The sequence below is a fragment of the Phaeoacremonium minimum genome (genome assembly GCF_000392275.1).
Source record: "Phaeoacremonium minimum UCRPA7 unplaced genomic scaffold PA7_03_scaffold_33, whole genome shotgun sequence".
Taxonomy (NCBI): domain Eukaryota; kingdom Fungi; phylum Ascomycota; class Sordariomycetes; order Togniniales; family Togniniaceae; genus Phaeoacremonium; species Phaeoacremonium minimum.
In genome coordinates this window covers 22,847-43,125 of record NW_006920940.1, presented here as the reverse complement: position 1 = coordinate 43,125, position 20,279 = coordinate 22,847, and the positions used below count along the sequence as shown (strand labels likewise).

The 20,279-nt window shown below is 50.8% G+C and overlaps 5 protein-coding genes across 5 annotated transcripts; 3 read left to right on the top strand and 2 right to left on the bottom strand.

Annotated features, from left to right (window-relative positions):
• Positions 1–2,901: 2,901 nt before the first annotated feature.
• UCRPA7_415 (putative upf0187 domain membrane protein) lies at positions 2,902–4,405 on the bottom strand (the record flags this gene model as incomplete). Its single annotated transcript, XM_007913011.1, has 5 exons — positions 2,902–3,455; positions 3,523–3,878; positions 3,993–4,115; positions 4,189–4,273; positions 4,330–4,405. 5 exons carry the CDS (start codon positions 4,403–4,405, stop codon positions 2,902–2,904), a joined length of 1,194 nt encoding a protein of 397 aa, XP_007911202.1.
• A 3,605-nt stretch (positions 4,406–8,010) lies between these two features.
• Positions 8,011–9,494, top strand: UCRPA7_414 (putative ap-2 complex subunit mu-1 protein; the record flags this gene model as incomplete). The annotated part of the gene is made up of 3 exons (XM_007913010.1): positions 8,011–8,347; positions 8,426–9,395; positions 9,488–9,494. The coding sequence occupies 3 exons, from the start codon at positions 8,011–8,013 to the stop codon at positions 9,492–9,494; spliced, it is 1,314 nt and encodes a 437-aa protein (XP_007911201.1).
• A 1,391-nt stretch (positions 9,495–10,885) lies between these two features.
• UCRPA7_413 (putative globin-like protein) lies at positions 10,886–11,484 on the top strand (the record flags this gene model as incomplete). Its single annotated transcript, XM_007913009.1, has 2 exons — positions 10,886–11,013; positions 11,073–11,484. The coding sequence occupies 2 exons, from the start codon at positions 10,886–10,888 to the stop codon at positions 11,482–11,484; spliced, it is 540 nt and encodes a 179-aa protein (XP_007911200.1).
• A 1,784-nt stretch (positions 11,485–13,268) lies between these two features.
• Positions 13,269–15,316, top strand: UCRPA7_412 (putative siderochrome-iron transporter protein; the record flags this gene model as incomplete). The annotated part of the gene is made up of 4 exons (XM_007913008.1): positions 13,269–13,543; positions 13,609–14,998; positions 15,054–15,148; positions 15,205–15,316. The coding sequence occupies 4 exons, from the start codon at positions 13,269–13,271 to the stop codon at positions 15,314–15,316; spliced, it is 1,872 nt and encodes a 623-aa protein (XP_007911199.1).
• Positions 15,317–16,820: 1,504 nt separating this feature from the next.
• Positions 16,821–20,131, bottom strand: UCRPA7_411 (putative intracellular serine protease protein; the record flags this gene model as incomplete). Its single annotated transcript, XM_007913007.1, has 3 exons — positions 16,821–17,477; positions 17,536–18,063; positions 18,137–20,131. The coding sequence occupies 3 exons, from the start codon at positions 20,129–20,131 to the stop codon at positions 16,821–16,823; spliced, it is 3,180 nt and encodes a 1,059-aa protein (XP_007911198.1).
• Between the last annotated feature and the right edge of the window lie 148 nt (positions 20,132–20,279).

Genomic DNA, 20,279 nt, shown 5'->3' with positions numbered 1-20,279 from the left:
TTCTCGTGTAGCAGTTTCCTTATGCAGAGTTCAAACATGGCAGAATCCAAATGATTTTGCGGGTTGGGCTCATATGTTCAGAGCCTGTTTCGAGGCTCTCATCTAAATAAGCTCTTGATGGTTTAATAATTAGCTGGGTTGCGTTTCCACCTCATCAATGGAGGAATGACCCGCTAGCCGCGGATGAGAAGGCGCCGTTGTCTGTCAGTGTCAGGGTCAAGGGCGGCTTGCGGTCTCCACGGCTTGTCAATAACATGGTCTCGCAATCAAGTTAGCTTATTGGATTTGGACTTCGTGAGTTTCCGTCTATCTCTTTCTTTTGCTTCAAATCACAGCTCAGCGCTTGGGCTCCTTTCAGCCCGGCCCATCGACATCCAGGCACCTGCTAAACAAACACTTGATAGTATTGGTTCTGATTATTAGGGCAGTACCAAGAGACCTCACTAGACTGCGTCTACCAACACCATTTGTTGGCGCGAGGTCGGTAGTGCAAGTCTGACCAGTCTATCCGTCTCAGCTAACTCACAACCATAGAGCCAGCCATGACGCTAGCTTGGTTAAGCTCGCTCTGGCCCGATACGCTCGATAGTTTGAATCTCAGCCGGCCCGCTAAACATGCACTATCACCACTACTTCGTCAGGCACATGGGACTACACAACAGGCGTGCCGCCGGTCATCTATGCGTGCACGCGAAAGACGGGCAGTCTGTGTGTCGCAAGGGACTCGATGCCAGCTCTAATCGAGGCAACTAGAGAGTTCTAGGCCTTCGACAATGCGGTCTACGAGTACGCGCCCGGTAACCCCGGGGGTTGTGAGACTTGAGACAGCATATAAGTCTAGACGTCCACGTTCCGAGTTCCAGTTGGAATCGTTTCTACACATCAAAGCCACAAGCATTCTAAGGCACAGCGGAGTGGTAATCTTCAAGGATGAGAACCACGTTCGTCAGCGCTGCGCTATTTGCAGGGCAAGCTCTGTCCTTCGCCCTGCCGAACCCCATTGAGGACCTCATCGGCGAGACTCTAGAGCTCGTTCACCTCGAACACCTCGATAAGAGAGTGTGCCCACATGACAACCTGCTGCGTTGTCTCATCGGAACTCCCAGTCTGGCCGTGCCATTCTGCAGTTCCTCGGCGAGCGTCATTGCTACTACGCCGACTGTTTTCGTGACTTCGACTCCCACTGTGTAAGTGCGCCTCTATATATAATCAATGAGCATTTTCAACATCTTCGGACCCGTTCTGATCCAGCATTTCTGATGGACAGGAGCGTGACTTCCACCTCCACAACACTACAAACTGTCACGTCCACTACTTCTGTGACGGCCACCCAAACGACGAGCACCACCATCACTGTGGCCCCGCCAACATCCACGATATACGTGACTTATGTCAAGAAGCGCACCATCACCGTCTCTGATGGTGGCGGAGGTGGTGGAGGAGGAGGAGGCTCAACTTGCACGCCACCAGTCATCTATTCCAAACGAGCCGCAGCCGCCACATCACTGGCCTGCCTCACTAATCTCAACCCAAGCGCCGCAGCCGTGACGAGTGCTTGCTCCTGCTTCTCCGGGAGCTATACTCCGGCAGCCGTCACGGAGACTCTTATTGCTCCCACAGTTACTGTTACGCCTTTCGTGGCTGGAGTGACTCAGAGCGTGACGGCCGGCGTCACTGTTACTGTGTAAGTGTTAATCCATTGCTAGTCAATACTCTGTACTCATCGAATTCGTTTGTCTAGGGACACTATGGTGACAGTCACTGTGACTTCAACGTCGACTATTTCCGTTTGCAGTGTTACACTGCCCTAATTTCAGCCTCTCAGCACGTGAGGACGCCTTCCTGCTTTGGTAGGATCTAACCTTGACGTCTGGGCGATCTCTACATGGATTGAGTACGCTTGCACTACTTGGGCTTGCTGTCAAGGCGGTTCGAAAATGTACCGTATCCCATTAGATGTAGTTGACAAGTAGGCATGCGTCCCTCGATAGCAAATCTGCATAGATATAGAGATGAACGGAAGCTCACGTAAACACGCGTGTGGCTGGAATAGTGAGAACCTATTTTTTGCAGGTCTCTGTGAGCTTATCGACTTGTGTCCTACCAAAGCTGCAACACCGTGCTTCATGTTGTCAATTCTGATGAAGTCCGCTCAAAGCCTTTTGATCAACGGAATGTCAGTCGTTTCTTTCCAAAAAATAAAAGCGAAAATTTAAAGCAAAGAGTTGGTAGTATCATAATACGGTGAAAATCAGTCAGATGTAGACGCAACGTCACGTAGGAACCATAGAAGCTATGGGTTCTTTAGGCAGATTATCGTGTATCAGATCGGAATGTACCGTTAAAACGATCATTCAGAATAGCGGCGAAATCGATCAGTGGATTTCACTCTCTTGCCCCGTGTCACATTCATATCTCCGAGGCAAGATGCCGCGTGTCGTTGCTGTCGGCGAGTCTAGCATCTAGAAATAGTGGAGAGAATCACGGCACAAACTGCAGGCTTCACAGAAGCTGCCACGAGGGTAGATTGGCTCGCCATTCTACGGTTATGTATCACGCATGTGGTACTACAGAAATGGGCCGCCGGTTCTGGCATATGACAACTCATGCTCTGATAAGAATGTGGTACCTCAATGTGAACTAATGCAAGACAATTTTGTTCAGGACTCCAACCGTCAGAATATACAAGTTTTAATCCGTCCTCAAAACACCTAACCAAACAAGCCGAGCTTACTGAATTCCCGTCCCAATTGCAGACGCCTTGTCCATGTATAGTTCCCCGCGACTGAATGGCGCGATAGAACTTGCTAGGTGAAGGTCCACCCTGCCGAAATGTCGGCAATTCGAAGTGCACCGATGAATGATACCGTATCCGCGATGTGGATAAGATTACACACCGGATCACACATTGTCCACGTTGACGTTCTGGCGTTTTCTTTTCTCGACTTCGCCACTCGTGTCACTGGCTGTTGTAACCTCGGCCATCTCTTTGCGCTCTTCAAAGCCAATCTCAGATTTGGCTTTTAGCGCTTCTCGAAGTTTACTTTCGCCGCGATGCATCCAGACATTCCAGCCACTCGAGCTCAGCGGCCACAAGACCTTGTTGTCGATCGTCTCAATCCACTCTCGGTTGCGGGGCTTTGGTTTGCTGGCAATGACATCCATTTCAGCGGCAATCTGCGCGCAGTAAGACTCGAGTGGGAGATCGTTGACATCCTGGCCAAACGGATTCTCGATTTCACGACCGATGAACAAGATTCCCAGGATAATGTAGGCGGCGGCGATGGTTGCAGGAATGGTGACCCAGTCCAGAACCGGGTAGAGTTGAAAAGGAAGAAGGAAGACGTAGACCCATGTAATCTGACTGATTGCAATGGCATAGGCAATCGGGAGCGGGGTGGTCAGTACTCGTTCTGTGCCTGTCAAGACATCGTTCAATGCGGCGATATTGTTATCTGTAAATGTGTTAGCCGAATCTCGCCCTTGAGCTACACGCGAATCATCTCGGTCAGGAAAACCTACAGGCTAATGTTTGTTGCATCGGGATTGCGAGCTGCCCGTTTGAGATGATTTCATCGGTGAAGCTAGCTAGGTAGCTCAGAAGCTCGAGCGGCAAATTACCCAGTGGCCGATTTGCCTTCTTGATGGCCTTGCGCGGGTTACTTGCAGCAAACGATACACCGAGATACTCTCCGGTATTCTTAAAGAACCCAGGCTTATACGGAACTGATTTGCCAGGGTCCTCTCGAGTGGCTGACCCGGCGAAGGTGTCGAGGTGGCCCACCAGATTCGAGATATCGCCATAGCCTGTGTAAGGTTCGTAGCGAAGCTTGTGCTTGAGAGCGACGGCAAAAGCTACAATGAGATTGAGCGCAGTCCTGTATGAGTAGCAGTCAGCATAGGATCCAGGGGGCAATTTTCGCTGCGAGAGTAATATAGGGGCAACCCAGAACCGCCTGTTAGCCGATTGTCTGTGCATGAAGTGGACTCACGCCTTGGCCAAAACATCCTTTTCTGTCTGTCCCTCGCGCTCAAGGGCATGTACCCAGAATACGCGTCCCAGGTTCTGGGAAGCCATTACCAATTGACTCCAGTACCGACGGCCCTCGGCGTACCTACACAAGACAGTCAGCGATGATGTCCTTCTCCCCACCCAATGCATCATGAAGCATGTCATATATTTCGCACCTCTCATAGGCCGTAGAACTTCGAAAACTCAGGCCAAGACCAACAACAAAACCAGTGACTGTAAGAAGGATGGAGTTTACACCAACTAATGTAACCTGATTAGCACAGCGATGCTCATTGTCGGCCTAAGGCAAAACTCACGGTATGCAGATGTGAACGTCGAGACGCAGCATATGCAGGTGGCCCATCCTCCCAGCACGAACAATGGTAGTAGCATCTTGGGCAATATGCTGCCGTGCATCTGCAGGAACATGGGCCATTTCGAATGCTTTTGTATGTCTCGTGGGCCAGTCTGTTGGTGAGAGACAAGATCAGTCAATGATGCAAAGAAGACAGATCGGGAGCAGTGAAGATCAATGTCACTCCAGAGGGAAAGGTGTGATGAGATCATCGTATCCGGGCCGACATACAAAGTAATCATCCAAGTCAAGGCTCGTGTGCTGCCGACTAAAAGGATTGGGTGTATTCGCTCGGGGGCTCATGGGCGAATCGGTAGGCCCAAGGGGGGCCGTGGTAATATCGGCAGGTCGATGTCCGTCGATGTGGCCGTGATCGCCGTGGCCGGCAGCCGCACCGCCGCCAATACCTCCGTGGGCGCCGCCTCCCATCGCACCATCTTCAGCCATGTTGGGCTATGAAACTCTAGGGTGATTCCCGTGCACTCGACGACGTGGGAAAATCGGGATCGCCGGCGCCGTGCTGCTTCGAGACGGGACAGAGAACCTTGCTCTACGGCGCCTGGCGACTTCAATGCGGGAAGAGACAGATAGGTATACTGAACAGGAGAATCGAAGGCTGCTATCAAGAGGACAAGGAACGAAGCGACAAGGAAAGCAACTAAAAGAAAATGCGTCAAGCTCACGAAGCTAAATGCTTTGTGGAGAAGAAAAAGAAGAAGTAGGAATTCCTAGGATAAAAATAATTTGTTTCTCTACGCTCCCAGGACAAGGAAGACAAACCAGCCGGCTGAAGGGCCGTGACGGGGAACATGGGTTCTGAGTAACCGGACTGCCTAGGCCCAGTACATAATACTCCTTTGTGAACGGATGACCGTGCCAGCCCTGCTGTCATCGGTCCAGATCCAGTCAGTCAGTGAAATGTGAACTGTGAATTGTCCGACCACAGAGTTCAGACATGACCAATCTGGTGCATATACGGTACAGAATCAGGACTCAGGGGCTTCTCGGGAAGCGCAGCAGTGGTAAGCCAGCGGCGCAAGTGAGTTGCAGGGAGGCGGGCGCCCCCAGGTCAAGTCTGGTTATGAAACGGCCGATCTGTGGCCAGGGGCTTTCTGGACGGCGAATGCCACCACAGCCAAACTCGCCAAGCAGCGGCCGTCTCGTCACCTCCTGCATCTTACATGCCTCAACATTCAAACGAGGAAATCAGCAACAGCAGGACGGCAGCTGAGTCGCGGACATTCGTTGAGCTTTAGCGGACTAGCTTTCAGCTTACACGTGTCTGCTTCGCATTCAATCGGTGGGCGCAGAAAGTCTGTTCAGAAGACCCACGGGATACCGCAAGGTTGCTTTTATTCAGTGAGTGATTAGTGGGCCAAACGTGGGCCACCAGGAGGAGTTGGGATGACAATCGATCAATGCTCTGCTTTTAGAGAACGGACGCGTGTACAAACCATGTAGCGCAGTGCTGGCAGTGCGCAAGTATCTAGTATCTACGTGCGTACGTATCGCATCGTCCGTATCGTACAATTGTATATTTTCTCGAGTCATTGTAGAGTAGGCATTCGTGGGGCCCCTGTGTGCTGGAAAGAATATGAAGAACGAATTGCAACTTGTAGAGTCATTTACATTCCGCCTACTCTATGCTACTCGCTCACTGTACAGTAGAACAGGTAATGTCCATACATACACGAGTTCTGCTAATTATGCTCGAGCCTTTATTCAAGTGTGTCAGCTCTCTTCTAGCCAGCCCAGGCCAGCAGCCAGCCCAGCCAGTCAGCCATGTGCCGCCTGCGGCCCTAGAACCCTGTTCCTGGAAATCTCATCCCTGGACCCAGTTAACCAGTGCGGCTGTGTGTGATTTGCTTCAGGGGTTCGCGGCTAGCTCCCGAGCCTACAGGACTTGGTAATTGCCCTACACTTCATGTACGTACTGTGCAGAGCTGTACACGTAGACACCTTGATACATCTTTCTCCAAGCTTGCTCGACGCTCCAGTGCCGCTGTTGGAACAGTCTCAGGATCTGAGTTTGGTGATAAGTCGACTGAATCACATACTACTTAAAGGACCCAGGACAGTCACTGTGAATGAGCACATGGACCCTGACGCTGTCGGCCCACTCTACATGTACTTTAGGTAGTCGAGTCCAGACCGTGGTAATGCATGGCAGCCCACTGCCGATCCTTTAGGCCATCTACGGCTGATGCGCTAACAGATTGATTGATGGTCTTGTATTATTTTTGCGTGGATTGGTCTGGATTCCGAGATTGACTGACATTTGGACTCGCCTCGCCTCGGGGTCAAGGAACTGGTAATATCTTGGCGTCGCCACAGGAAATGAAATTTACCCAGCACTGCTACCCACCAAAACATGACATTACGTGACCGAGACAAAGCTACAGTAAGTAGTAGGTAGTCGGTACAAAAGACGTCGTCACGCACCCACATGCCGGGTACATGTACCGTAGCAGCACCTACGCTACGCGCTACCAGGATTGGCCCTTCTCCTTCGACTCAAATCAGAGCATGCCTCCAACTCAATCAAAAAGTCAGGATAGTCTAGTCTTGCCTAGTCTCAATTGTAGGTGACCTCGAGGTTGGGTTATCGGCTGCAAGCTGGAAGCTGAAAGGCATCATCAACGATGGTGTTTTGCCTTGGCTTGTCCAGCTGCAGATTGTTCCGGGCGCCGATGAGTGAAGTAGTCCGGGGCTAGTACCTACCCTACCTCTTGAATCCACTGACATCCAGCTAGACTGTGCGGAGAGTTACTTGGGGTAGCTAGATAGACTTGCCAGGAACAAGAAGGAGGGAGAAAGTTTGTATATGACTTGTGTCTGATTATCTATCTACATATACGATCAATCACCTTGGTTGACTTGTCAAGAGCCAATGCCCACTCAGCAGGTAATCCGTTCAATGACAAACAATTCCATTTCGAAGCATTCTCGAAGTGCGGAAATCCACATCTACATACTCTATGTCTAGCAGATATCAGATGGGTGTGGTAGACAGAGTCATCAATCGAAAGCAACAAGAGCCTCCCAATACTCGTACGCTACACCAGTGTCATTCACCCACTTCCTCTGTTGTATTTCTATTTCATCATTGATGGCATAGATGTTGCAGGTCAGAAAGCGTTTTCGACTCGCCATTTACTGTGGAGGGTTCTACTTACAGTATTCTATTGTCTTGTCTTGTTAGCAGCAAGCGGGGTATGAAAGGGGCATTCCTTGTCTTACCTAATCCCCCCTGAACCCCACGGCTCACCGCCCACCCAGCCCAGCTGCTGGCGGTGAGTTTCTGCCGAACCTCCAATTCAAGACCGGGCACCACCACATCCATCATTCATGATAGAGGGCAAGTGGTACTGTAGATAGGCATACCTGCTCTATCTGTCATCACCGGCCAGCCCTATCTACTTAGGAATTTTCTACTTTTCCATCCCTGCTCGCCTTGAGAATATCACGTACCTCCGCCTCGGCGTGGTAGACCCAACTAATCAAGTGATACGGCGGCGAGAAGGTGTCGATAGAGACGGACACCTCCCTCTTTACTCTCCACCTGCGAGACCAACAAATCGATACCGATCAATTGAGAATCAACCTCCCGACGATCAACGACGAGACGACGTCGACAGCGAAGATGCTCTCGGGCATTCTCATCTTCAACCAGAAGGGCGAGAACCTCATCTTCCGCGCCTTCCGCAACGACTGCCGCCCGCGCCTTGCCGATGTCTTCCGCATCCAGGTCATCAGCAATGCCCAGGTCCGCTCGCCCATCCTGACCCTCGGCAGCACCACCTTCAGCCATGTCAAGCACGAAAACATCTACCTTGTCGCCATCACAAAGAGCAACGCCAATGCCGCCCTCGTCTTTGAGTTCCTCTACCGCCTCATCCAGCTCGGCCGCGGCTACTTTGGCAAGTTTGACGAGGAGGCCGTCAAGAACAACTTTGTCCTGGTCTACGAGCTGCTTGACGGTATGTATACACAGATGCTCCTCTCGATCCTGTTTCTTGTAATCTTTCTCTGACACGCGGCTTGGCTTCCCTTCGCAGAGATCATCGACTTCGGCTACCCCCAAAACACCGAGACCGACACCCTCAAGATGTACATCACCACGGAAGGCGTCAAGTCCGAACAGCGCGCCGAGGACTCGGCCAAGATCACCATGCAGGCAACCGGCGCCCTCTCGTGGCGCAAGGCCGACGTCAAGTACCGGAAGAACGAGGCCTTTGTCGATGTCATAGAAGATGTGAACCTGCTCATGTCGGCCACCGGCGCCGTCCTGCGCGCCGACGTCACCGGCCAGATCATCATGCGCGCCTACCTGAGCGGCACCCCCGAGTGCAAGTTTGGCCTCAACGACCGCCTGCTGCTGGACAATGACGGCATGATGTCGCTGCCCAGCGGCAACCGCATGGGCACAAAGGCCACCAAGGCCGCCGCAGGCAGCGTCACCCTCGAGGACTGCCAGTTCCACCAGTGTGTCAAGCTGGGCAAGTTCGACTCGGACCGCATCATCTCCTTTGTGCCCCCCGACGGCGAGTTCGAGCTGATGCGCTACCGCGCCACCGAGAACGTCAACCTGCCCTTCAAGGTCCACGCCATCGTCAACGAGGTCGGCAAGACAAAGGTCGAGTACAGCATCGGCGTCAAGGCCAACTTTGGCAGCAAGCTCTTTGCCACAAACGTCGTCGTGCGCATCCCCACCCCGCTCAACACGGCCAAGATCACGGAGCGCTGCACCCAGGGCAAGGCCAAGTACGAGCCTGCCGAGAACAACATTGTCTGGAAGATCGGCCGCTTCACCGGCCAGAGCGAGTTCGTCTTGTCGGCCGAGGCAGAGCTCAGCAGCATGACCAACCAGAAGAGCTGGAGCCGCCCCCCGCTGAGCTTGAACTTTAGCCTACTCATGTTCACTAGCAGTGGACTGCTTGTTCGCTACCTGAAGGTCTTCGAAAAGAGCAACTACAGCAGCGTCAAATGGGTCAGGTACATGACGAGAGCGGGTAGTTATGAGATCAGGTCAGTCAGCCCTTGGTTGTCATACGGAGTTTCTTCATCAACCTAGTACTGCCATGATCACTTCTTCATCAATGCTAACAGTTTCTGTACAGGTTCTAGGACATATCGGTTATGGTTTCGCCGCATTTGCACGGCGTTGAGGCAGCGTTACGCTGGGGTCTGACCTACGGTCACGCTTTTGATCGGACCACTTTAGCATTTTAGGCACCGAATATCATTTTCGCATGGTGACTTCACCATTCGACCTCTTGAGTCACTCACATGAGCTTGTGCCGAGCAAATGGCGGCAATATCAGAAGCAGCAGGTCTTGCATCGCGATACCCGAATTCACCACATCCGGTCAATACCGTCCTAAAACAGCGACATACCCAACAATCAACCAAGCGCCAATATGTTCGTTGAAAGGTCTAGGACAAATGAGAAGATTTTGCAAATCGCATGGTACCAGGAAGCAGAATATCTAATTGCAACGTGGCCATCTCAGCATAGCATCACATCCCCTGAGCTACACCTTCAAGGAGTTCAGGATATCAGGTGTGAGTGGTAGGTCGCTTCACTGGCAACCCAGCAGACATTTGGACGATACGATAGGATATGCTCTATCTCTAAGACCCCAGATCATAGCAAGTAGCCTTGCCGACGACAAGCGTAGATGAAGTTACAGCGCAGCGGTGCAAGGATGCGGAAACATAGCCCTTGCATGCACGCTAGCCACCGTTCCATCAGACCATCAGGATTTAGTAAATATTGCAGGCTTCTTGGCCAAGCCTTATTATGCAGTATGCGCATCACCGGACAGTTGGGTGGGAAAGCTGCTGGATGCGGGGGAGGTCCATGTCGAAGACTCGGGTGGATCCGTAATATCATCTGAGCTGGCACCACAGATCAGGCCATTTGCCAACATCAGACGAGGAAAGCATCAATGACGTGCCAAACAATTCGAGGAAAACAACGCTCTATGTTAAAATCATACATGCAGCCACTTTCAAAACGCTTGAATGTGTTGTCTTGAAATCCTATCCATTCTAGAAGAGCACCACGCTACGTCAAAGAGATTCCCATCGTGCTAGTCCTCATAGACCTCCCGGTCTCAAAAGTAAGCCTTTAGAGCTTGCTATATTCGCAAGAGTGTCCCTTGAGAGGACACAAAGCAGAGTAATCATGGCATCTCAACGAATAATGCAGCATATTGATCGCAAGGAACTATATACAAACCTAGAAGCGCGTATTTTATATTTGCACACATTTCTAGACTTTAGTAGCCGTAAGTGCCACATCTGTCTCTTGAAGTCACTACTTGGAACTTAGAAGCGGTTATGACTGACCTTGATGGTGGAGTTTCTCAGGAGACATTGAGGCACTAGTTTCTGGCTCCAAATACATCAAAGCTCTCATTCCTGCAGTTGTTAATATCATCTACCGCAAACTACTTCAGTATGACATAACAGCTCGTGCATTTGAGACGCGAAGTACAAGCTTTGAGGGACCTATGGACAAGGTTCCCGACGAGAACAGTCCTCAGGTCCTGCATCGTAAAACGTTCCTGAGAGCATATCTCAACAAGATCTGCTCCGACCCTAGTCAGATGGAATTCTGGGAATATCTGGACAAGGTTGGGTAAGCATCAAATACGTCCTCGATCGTCGTGTGGTTGTGCAGTTAACAATGTTCTCAAGAATGATGCACGTCGGTCTTGGCCGGGAACATCCCCTTCACGTCGAGTACATCCACATAGGCGCAGCATTGTCAGTCATACAGGACATCTTAACGGAAGCTATTCTGTCCCACCCTCGACTTCATATCTCAAGAAAGATTGCCATTATCAAAGCATTAGGAAAGGTCATCTGGATACAGAATGACCTCTTCGCCAAATGGTATGTTCGCGATGGGGAAGAGTATGGTGAAAAGACCGAGAACGTTGTCATTGAGAAGGAGGGATACCTCCATGGCAAGAAAATATTGGATGATGATGATGAGGATGTAGGCGAGTCCCCTGGCGTCTGTCCTTTCAGTAGTATGGCAAAGGGCGTCCAAGGTCTCCACGTGGAAGATACTAAGATAGAGCATACATCTGAAACCGTGGTTTAGGAGCAAAGAGATAGGAACGCCTCTCCAGTGGATTGAATTACCTTTCAAAAAGTCACTAAGCTATCATTTGAACTTCGGGAACCGCGCAGGCTTTTAAACAATTGAGCGATGCCAGCCGGCTCTGCAAGGGTTGGCCTGAAGTTGCGCACTTCGAGCTAAGCCATGCTATCTATAATAGTAGTGCGCCATCTCACAAAGTGATCTGGGCTGATACAACATGTGAGTATGATAGCAAAAGAACTACCTACCTAGCAAGCAAGTGGAGCCACCAAGGTTTGCCTGCGGGCTTAGATCTCTCGGCAACAGCATAAGTGTCTGTGACACACATCGCGGCATCAAGGATGAGAGAAGTAATTACGAGACATATTTACTCTGCTTCTATGCATACGCAATATATGATAGCCTTAGAAGAAACCGGGAGATGCTTTCCCTCTTTAGGCGCTGTCATCCACGCCCCGGTTGACTGCCACGGCGCAGGATCCACCAGGTGGTGAGGAATTGGATAATGTCGGCGAAGACGCGCTTCGTCCTGGGTCATTCATAGCTTGTCGCCTCCAGGTGAAATTACCGTGAACCCTATTGGAGACCTGTTACCGCGACGCTGTTAAATGATGGAGCATAGAAGAAGAAACAAGCCGTGTTAAGTACTGCGATAGTGGTGGCAAGATGAGGGATTGTCATCTCTGGCGGGGGTTGACACAATGGATATCCTTGACGAAGATACAGACACATGATCTCCTAGAGAACTGGGCTACATCCTCATTGTGGTAACATGTCATTGAGGCCTGGGCGAGCAGCTCATGAACGAATTTCAATGCGTGGTCAGAATGCATGCTTTCTCATCATGCTCGTACAATTAGACTTCTCAGCTACCAGATGCTCCATCATCCACCTGTGAAGTAAGAGCGGCAATCATGGCTCTCCCATCCATATACGTACGGTACTTGCGCGCTCCCAGCGAGGACGGCCTCGATTGTATCCCGAAATTACCGTGTGTATTCGTATATACTGCATAGTAGGTAGTAGTCATTTCGTAATCGCGATGTTACCATTGGTCAGAAGTACTCATTCCCACTAACTGGAGGGGGGAGCTATGCTACATGTACTACTCCCAGGCTGGTGGACACGGGCTCCGTAGTGTGGTCTTCCTGCCAGTCGGGAACTCGCCTGCTCACTGCGCATGGTTGTCTGTCAGGACGCTAAATCAGAGGATCAACATGGGGAAACTTCAGCGCCTGGAAGCATCCGAGCGTCTGGGGTCCATGGACGGACAATCATGCATAGACTAACAGCCAATGTCAGTTATCAACCCAAAACACAGCGGCCTTGAAGAACCAGCACTTACACTAGGTTCCAGATTCGACCATGCTATCTCCACTAGGGCAAGCTATCTCGCAGGCCGGTGTTCTAGGCATTAGAAGCTATCTCGCAGGGTTGTCTTATCAGGGACCGCTGGGGGATGCTGTAAATGGAATAAGCTATCTGCTTCTTGGGACGCACTCGCGCGTTCCATTGGCTGTCGCGTATCTCCCCCACCGCTATAGAGTCCAAGAAAGCAGCCCTGGACCTGTCTGTGTAGGGAGCCTAGTCCGTGGTAGTACGGTCGCACCACTAGCTAGAATCCTACAGGCTTTGCCCATGGTGAATACCTGTGCTAACCATTGAACTCGATCTCACAGACCACCTGCCGTTGATCATGTCTATAAGTCTATCATGTAATCCTTTCGAATCCTCTGTCTGCCGCCAATCCTAAGCTGAGCAGAGCTGAAGCCATCGAGTTTGCAATGTCGACCACTGAAAAAGACTCCAGGGTTGCAACGCACAATGTGCTTGGCACCTCGGAGTTCCAACCCAGCTCTGCCGCTGCGGAGGATATACAAACAATATCCAAGGATGGCGTCAATCGCGATCACGACGTCGAAAGCCTCAAGCCCGGGCTAGTCACTCAGGCTGAACTTGGTGATGAAGGTGCTCAACGTATTGAGTTGATGCAACAAGTCTGGGGCAAGCACGGCAAGAAATGGATCTTTATGGGATTGGGTCTATGCATGATCGCATAGTATGTCAACTGTGGCTCTTCAACTGAAATCAATGGTTTGCATGTTGCTAACTGCCTCCCCCCAGTGAGATAGATAATTGCACTTTCGGCACATACTACGCTTATGCCCTGTCCGACTTTCGAAAGACGGCCTCCTCGGCCGCCTTGGCTGTGGCATGCAACCTGGCATTCTCTCTGATGAAGCCCATCTGGGCCAAGGCATCTGATATTTTCGGGCGTGGCGAGATGTACCCAATGTCGGCTATTCTGGTTGTCGTCGGACTTATCGCTGCTGCAAGCGCAAAGACATTCTCGGCCTTCGCTGCAGGAACCGTGCTGAGGGTGATTGGGTTGACGTGCCTCAATTCCATGAACACCATCGTCGTTGCTGATCTCACGACTACACGCCAGAGGGGCTTCGGTGTCAACTTCCAGTTCTTCCCTTATTTGATTCTCCCATGGGTGTCCGCTTACATTGTTTCGGATGTCGTATCCCCTGGCGGTATTGGTTGGGCCTGGGGAATTGGAATCCTCGCCATCATCATCCCCGTGGGAATTTCCGCCATCATGCTCTTCCTCCTCAAGTATCAGCGACGTGCCAAGAAGCTCGAGTCTCAGCTGTTCAGCCGCCCGAAAATCACACTATACCAAGTCGGCTCGAACATTGACCTGGGAGGTCTCGCTATCCTCATCGTCTCACTCGCTTTCATCTTGATTCCACTGTCCCTAGCCAGCCTACAGTCACATGGTTACCGCACTCCATGGGTTATAGCTCTCATGGTCGTCGGTGGGCTGACATTGCTCATCGCATTCCCACTGTACGAGCATCGTTTTGCCGCCCATCCCTTCTTCCCTCTCCGCTATGTCAAGCACAGGGCCATTGGGCTCGCGTTCCTTCTCTACTTCACTGACTACATGGCTGCCGCAGCCAGTCATGGCTACCTTTATAACTGGGCGCTCATCGCTCAGGGGTTCACCATCGTGCAGGCTACCAACTTGAGTTTCATCAATGGCGTTTTGACCTTCTTCACGGGCATGGTTTTTGGACTCATCATGTGGAGGACACGGACGTACAAGTGGTGGATCATGGCCGGCTGTGTCATCAGAATCATTGGCTACGGCGTCATGTTCAGAATTCGAAACGAAAACCCAACAATGGCCGAGCTATTCATCGTCCAAGTCGTCCAAGGACTTGGTGACGGTATCGTACAAACTGGTGGGTACGTAGCTGCTACAGTCAACGTTCCGCACAAAGAGACGGCCCAGATGGCTGCTTTGATTGTCACTGTTGGAATGCTTGGAAGCAGTGTGGGCAGCGCCATCAGCGGCGCGATATACACCGGGACATTCCGGGAAGAATTAGCGAAGCAGCTAGGCGACAGGGGATCACCCGAACTCATCGAAGCTCTGTTCAACTCTATTAATTTGATGGTCCCTGACTGGGGAACTCCGGATCGCATCGCCATCAACAAAGCAGTATGCTCCAAAGATCCTCCCAGCAATGTCTTGAGAATTGGCTAACCTTTTGCAGTATAACCATGTCACCTCCTACTTCTTCATCGCTGCCCTAGTCATCATTGCTCCTGGATTTTTCATCGTCTACTTCTTGCCCAACCAAAAGCTGACGTTCGTTCACCCCGATTCTCTAACTCCAGGAGCCATCGATACTAATGATTCAATAGGGATAACCAAAACCTTATCGAGGACCATGGAATGTTTGGCAGCACACAGGGGATTGTTGATTCGCCCGAGAAGACGGCGGAGAAGGACCAGAAGAGTGTTTCCAATCCGTAGAATTTGTATAGAACCGTGTCCACCAGAAGACCCAGAGTTGGCGAGGTAAACGAGGCGTAAAGCCAAGGTGTCATCCTACATAGATGATGGGTTGTACGTTTGAGCGGCAGTGATTGTAGCCTGGAATATGTGGAAATGCGAGATTAGAAGCGTGTTTTGAGCTCAGAGCTCTTTCTATCTCCCCAGCCACCGCAACCATCCTATGAGTTATGGAAATGGATTGATGTCTATCAATGGACTTGACTAATGTCGCGGTCTTCCTTGCCTCCCCAGCTACTAACACAGATTTCTATGCAAGAGGGTTAAAATAAGAGCAAGGGAATCCAAGGGAATCCAAGAGTGCGAAGTAAGAACATCAATTAATGATCCAACATTCAAACCTAGGTTAGAGGAAGGCGTGAAATACCTTGCGAGCGTCGCTTACCCCACCTATCATCGGTGCTCAAAATTCGGCTAATATTGTCGACCTCGGACTTCGGAATGATTGCGTCTCAACTGCACCATCCTCTAGCACCAACGATGACTCGTAGCAACATCGACACCTGAGCCTTTTTTCCTGTTCTACAATCGCTATGTTTTCGCCAGTTCCTGCATACATTCTTGGAGCTGCCTGCTTTGGCCGCGGCCTCATGGCAATCGTCTCCCCACGAGATGAGTACGGTCGTAAGTAATACCAGACAGGTCTGGCAATCACACTCATGTACATGATTCACTCTTGGGAGTGAGGCCATTAGACCAATCTTGCGATGCTAGATTGAGAAAGAAAGAACCCATTAAACTCCATATGCGATCTTTTCCGTCTCGGGTTAGCACACTGACTTTCCATTTCACAGATATGGGCTTGCCACTCGAAACTGGCATTGCCGTAGCGTCACCAGCAGCTGGCGGCGTCACCAACGGTGGCTTCATCTCTCCTCTGATGTATTTCAAGGGTATTCGAGAGGTCACCTTTGGTGCAACGCTGATGGCGTTGCAACGACAGGGTAATGAGGAAGCCATCACGTCCTTCGCAGCTATCCTGTCATTTACAAGGCTTGCCGATGGGCTGGTTGTCTGGTTATACGGCGGAGATACGCTCAAGACGAGGGCATGGGGTCACTGGATCACTGGACTGGGTCTCTTTGCGTGGGCCACTTGGAGGTGGCGGCCTTGAGATCTTATTTCGTACGGTTGCCTGGGACAGTGAAGTCGGGCATATACCGGATAATATTTCAGTAAATGGTTGAGGGCCTAGTTCGTGTGCCATTCGGTTGATATGTTGCCTCAACTTACCTGGGAGCCTACGAGGGACCTCATTTCATCATCATCATCATTGGGCCTGCATCTGCTTCAGCTACGGCACCATATATGATCTACATTTCAAGATCAACTTTGACTCGCCGCAGCTCTCTCACACATTAATACTTGGGATCTATAGTCGATTTGACAAGAAGCACAACTTTATGTTAATGGGCCAGCAGGCTCAGAGAAAAGGTTGCATATCGTTCAAGAGGGCGTTCTGTGGTCAAATTTTTCTACAAAGTGTAGTCCCAACCTCAGCGACAAGCTCAATCCATTTCTCCTGGTCGTATCGGTCCTTTTCTTGAACCATTTTCCCGAAGACCTCCCAGACCTCGATGAATTTATGATTACTAGCTTCTGTCGTTCCAATGTCTTTGAAGGCTCTCATCATATTTTCGTGCTTTTTGAGGGCCTGGAAGTCACGTCTGGCTTTTTGTTTCTCCTGTTCGTTTGCGAGAAATACTCTAATCTGAACACAATAGAGGATCAAAGCTGCCAGACCGGCTGCCAGGGCTGTCGCAACGGATGAGCCAGTGACCTCTTTAGGGGCTGCGCCAGTGCTAGTGGGACCGTCATCCAGCTCGACTTTGTTACCTGGGAAAGTAAAGTTGATGTTGGTGAGATTGCCTACCCACTCGTCCGCAGCCCCAGATGCCGTGGCAGCACCTATAGTAAATATTCTACTCGTTGCTTTGGCCGGATAAGTTGCATTTTGTTTGGCTCCCTTATCACTGGCCGAGCAAAACATGAGGATGTTTGCATTGGCTGCCTCAACAATGGCGGCCTCAAGATATCGCCTCTCGTCCTCATCCTCGGGTGGATCGATTGTCCAAGACATCGAGATGATGTGGACTCCCTTCCTTACAGCCGCTCGAATAGCCTGTCATCGCCAGTTGAGCATTTCACGTTTGGGCAACGAAAGAGTTAGGGTGAATTACCTGAGCTGCACTTTTTGCGGTGATTTGCCTGCCAGCCTCCTCAGATGGATGGTCCTCCAATCTCAACACATAGAACTGGGCCCGTGGACACAGAAGATGAATCTGTTTAGCCATGATGGTTCCGTGTCCAGTGCTCGACACATAGTACGGGTCATTCAGGTTATGTTGCTCGTCACGTGTGCAAAACGTCCTTCCACCGATGAATGTATACTCGAGATCCTTGACATCCACGCCGTCGTCAATAAGGGCAACCTTGATCGGCTCTTCAATGCTTTCCTCAATTTTCTGGCGATCGCAATATCTCTCAGCATCGAATAGTAGTTTTCTGAATTCCTTCATGCACTGAATCCACTCGTGCTTGGTTGAGTGCTCCGTTTGATCCCCTTCAGTCCGCATGGCATTCGCATCATTCACCTCTCGTTGAATGACTGGGCCTTCCTTGAATATGGTGACCTCGGGGTACAATTTCTTCATCCGGTCGTAGAACTGATCGACGTTAAATTGTGTGCGAGCGCTTGATTCGAGGCCCTGGTTAATATGATAGGTCAGCATATTTGCAGAGTATAGCGTCGGTCGTAGCAAGTCAAGTAAAAAGACAAACCTGTTGAACATGAAGATAGACAGTTCTGAGTTCCGTCAGCCGTTTGAGACCACCTTCTTCACTCCAGCCCCTGAGCACTGCATTGTTGCCACTCCAGTACAAGTGGACTTCTCGCACTTTTGGGGCCACTTTTTGGATCACTTCTGAGCAGAGATCTGTCTTCTTCCAGTCCCATACCTCGACGCCCATGAGGTTTAGAGCATCTTCTATGGCTTCATCACTATGGGCTGGCATGGCTATATCGTCTATGATGACTTTAAGAACAGTCTTGACGCCCTTTTTTCGCAACCGATCAAAGATATAGCACAAATCTCGTCTACCGTCGCCATCCGATTTGGAGGATCGAGAGCTTCCGATCCTAGACCGTCTACTATTCGCGGCATTCATGTTGACTTCGACACTGATCCGTGGAATCGCTACATATTGAAGAATGTCCTCGAACTTCAGTTTCGACAAAAGATTCTCAAAACCTGTTTGCGTTATATTGCCGTGTCCGGACAGATCGAAATAGAGTTCTAGGTCTGTCGAGAGATCAATTAGTTTCCTTGACAGGCGGCCGAAACCAGGTCCAATCAGCCCCATCGACTCACCTGATGTTGTATTCCGTCCATATAGGATCTCCATCGCTGCATTATAGCTTCGCGAGCGAAGGTAGTGTAGCTTGAGAAAACGCTCCACCCCCTTCACTGTAGCCTTATCCACCCTTGAGGATCTATGACCAGCATCAACGTTGGCTTTCCCGTCGGCAGCCCCTTTTGCTGTAGATTCCGCTTGGCGTGCCATCTTCTTGCCGTCATCTAGGTCCAAGAATGGTGGCGGTCCAGGCACAACCGGTGAATTGACACCTACTGCGGCCACAGGCTGCGCTCCTCCGTACTTGGTGCGCGCTTCCATTTGAATGACCAGTCGTCTATCAGGACGAGTTGCTCCGTCCGGATTCTGGCTCAAGGGGACACCAGATAGTTTAGGGGAAGACGGCTTTCCTCCTTTCTGCCCAGGCGCCTCTCTCGCAGGTGGTCCATCTGCCCCGCCTGCATCAGGACGGTTCCGACCGCTACTCTTCTCTCGGTCCTTCTCCCGATCCTTCTCGCGGTCTCTCTCGTCCTTTGTCTTTTTCTTGGTTTTCTCCTTGTCCTTTTCTTCGGCCTTCCTCACGCTTTCTCTGTGATGTAGATATGGCGAAAGCCCCGCGCGGTTGAAGTCGCCACCAGGTAGCCCATCCCGGACTGCCTTATCGCTCCTGGTTACAATCCGTTCAACGATGGAGAGTTGACCTTCTCTACATTTCTTGTACTCGACAGCGAGATGGAGTGGTGTATTGCCATCAGCGTCCTTGGCTGCCAAAGTGCTAGGATCTGCTCTGTCGATGAGAAGATCGAGAAACTTGACCCTCTTGTCAATTCCAACATGAAGGCAGTTCATCTTGTCATTGCTTGTGATGGCGAGAATGTCATTGATGCTCGGATGTGAGCTACACATCCATTGGACCATCTTCTCCTTCTTTGCTTCGATGGCTAGAAACAGAGGCGTGTGGCCCGACCGGTCTTGCACCTTCAAGAGGTTTTCTCGGTGCTGGGTCAGAAACTTGATGAGCGGTTCCATTTTGCTATCCAGCTTCGGAAGAGCTTTCTTCTCCATTGCGGCCATTATGTGCAATGCCGTGGGCTGACGTGGGTCCCCCGTATTTGAAGCTAGGTAATTGCCGTCAACTGCCTTGAAGCTCGCAAATTGGTCGTTCTGTGAAAAATCTCTTGTCCCGTCTTGAATGCTGCTGAGGATATCTTCAAGAAGGTCCTTGACGGACACTCTGGATTGGCGGTCGCCATAGTCTCCTTCTTCCTCCTCACTGTCGGAGTCATCATCACTCGTGTCATCGCCGCCCTTCAAGTCCACTTTCTCCTCAATCTCTACCGAGTCGGCAAACTCAGGGCAATGTTCGTCATCGTCTAAAGTGCTCATAATGGACGCTCGGGCACAACTCCCGAGATAGGGCATACACGGAGAACAAACGAAATATAGAGTTAAACAGGAACGACCGCCTGTGATGACCTCTAGAGGCTTGTGCAAGTTGAATCAAGGTTGTGTTCCGCCAGGGTCACTTGTTGCTTGGCCCGCCGCACTTTTGTCCCCCTACAGGACCGCT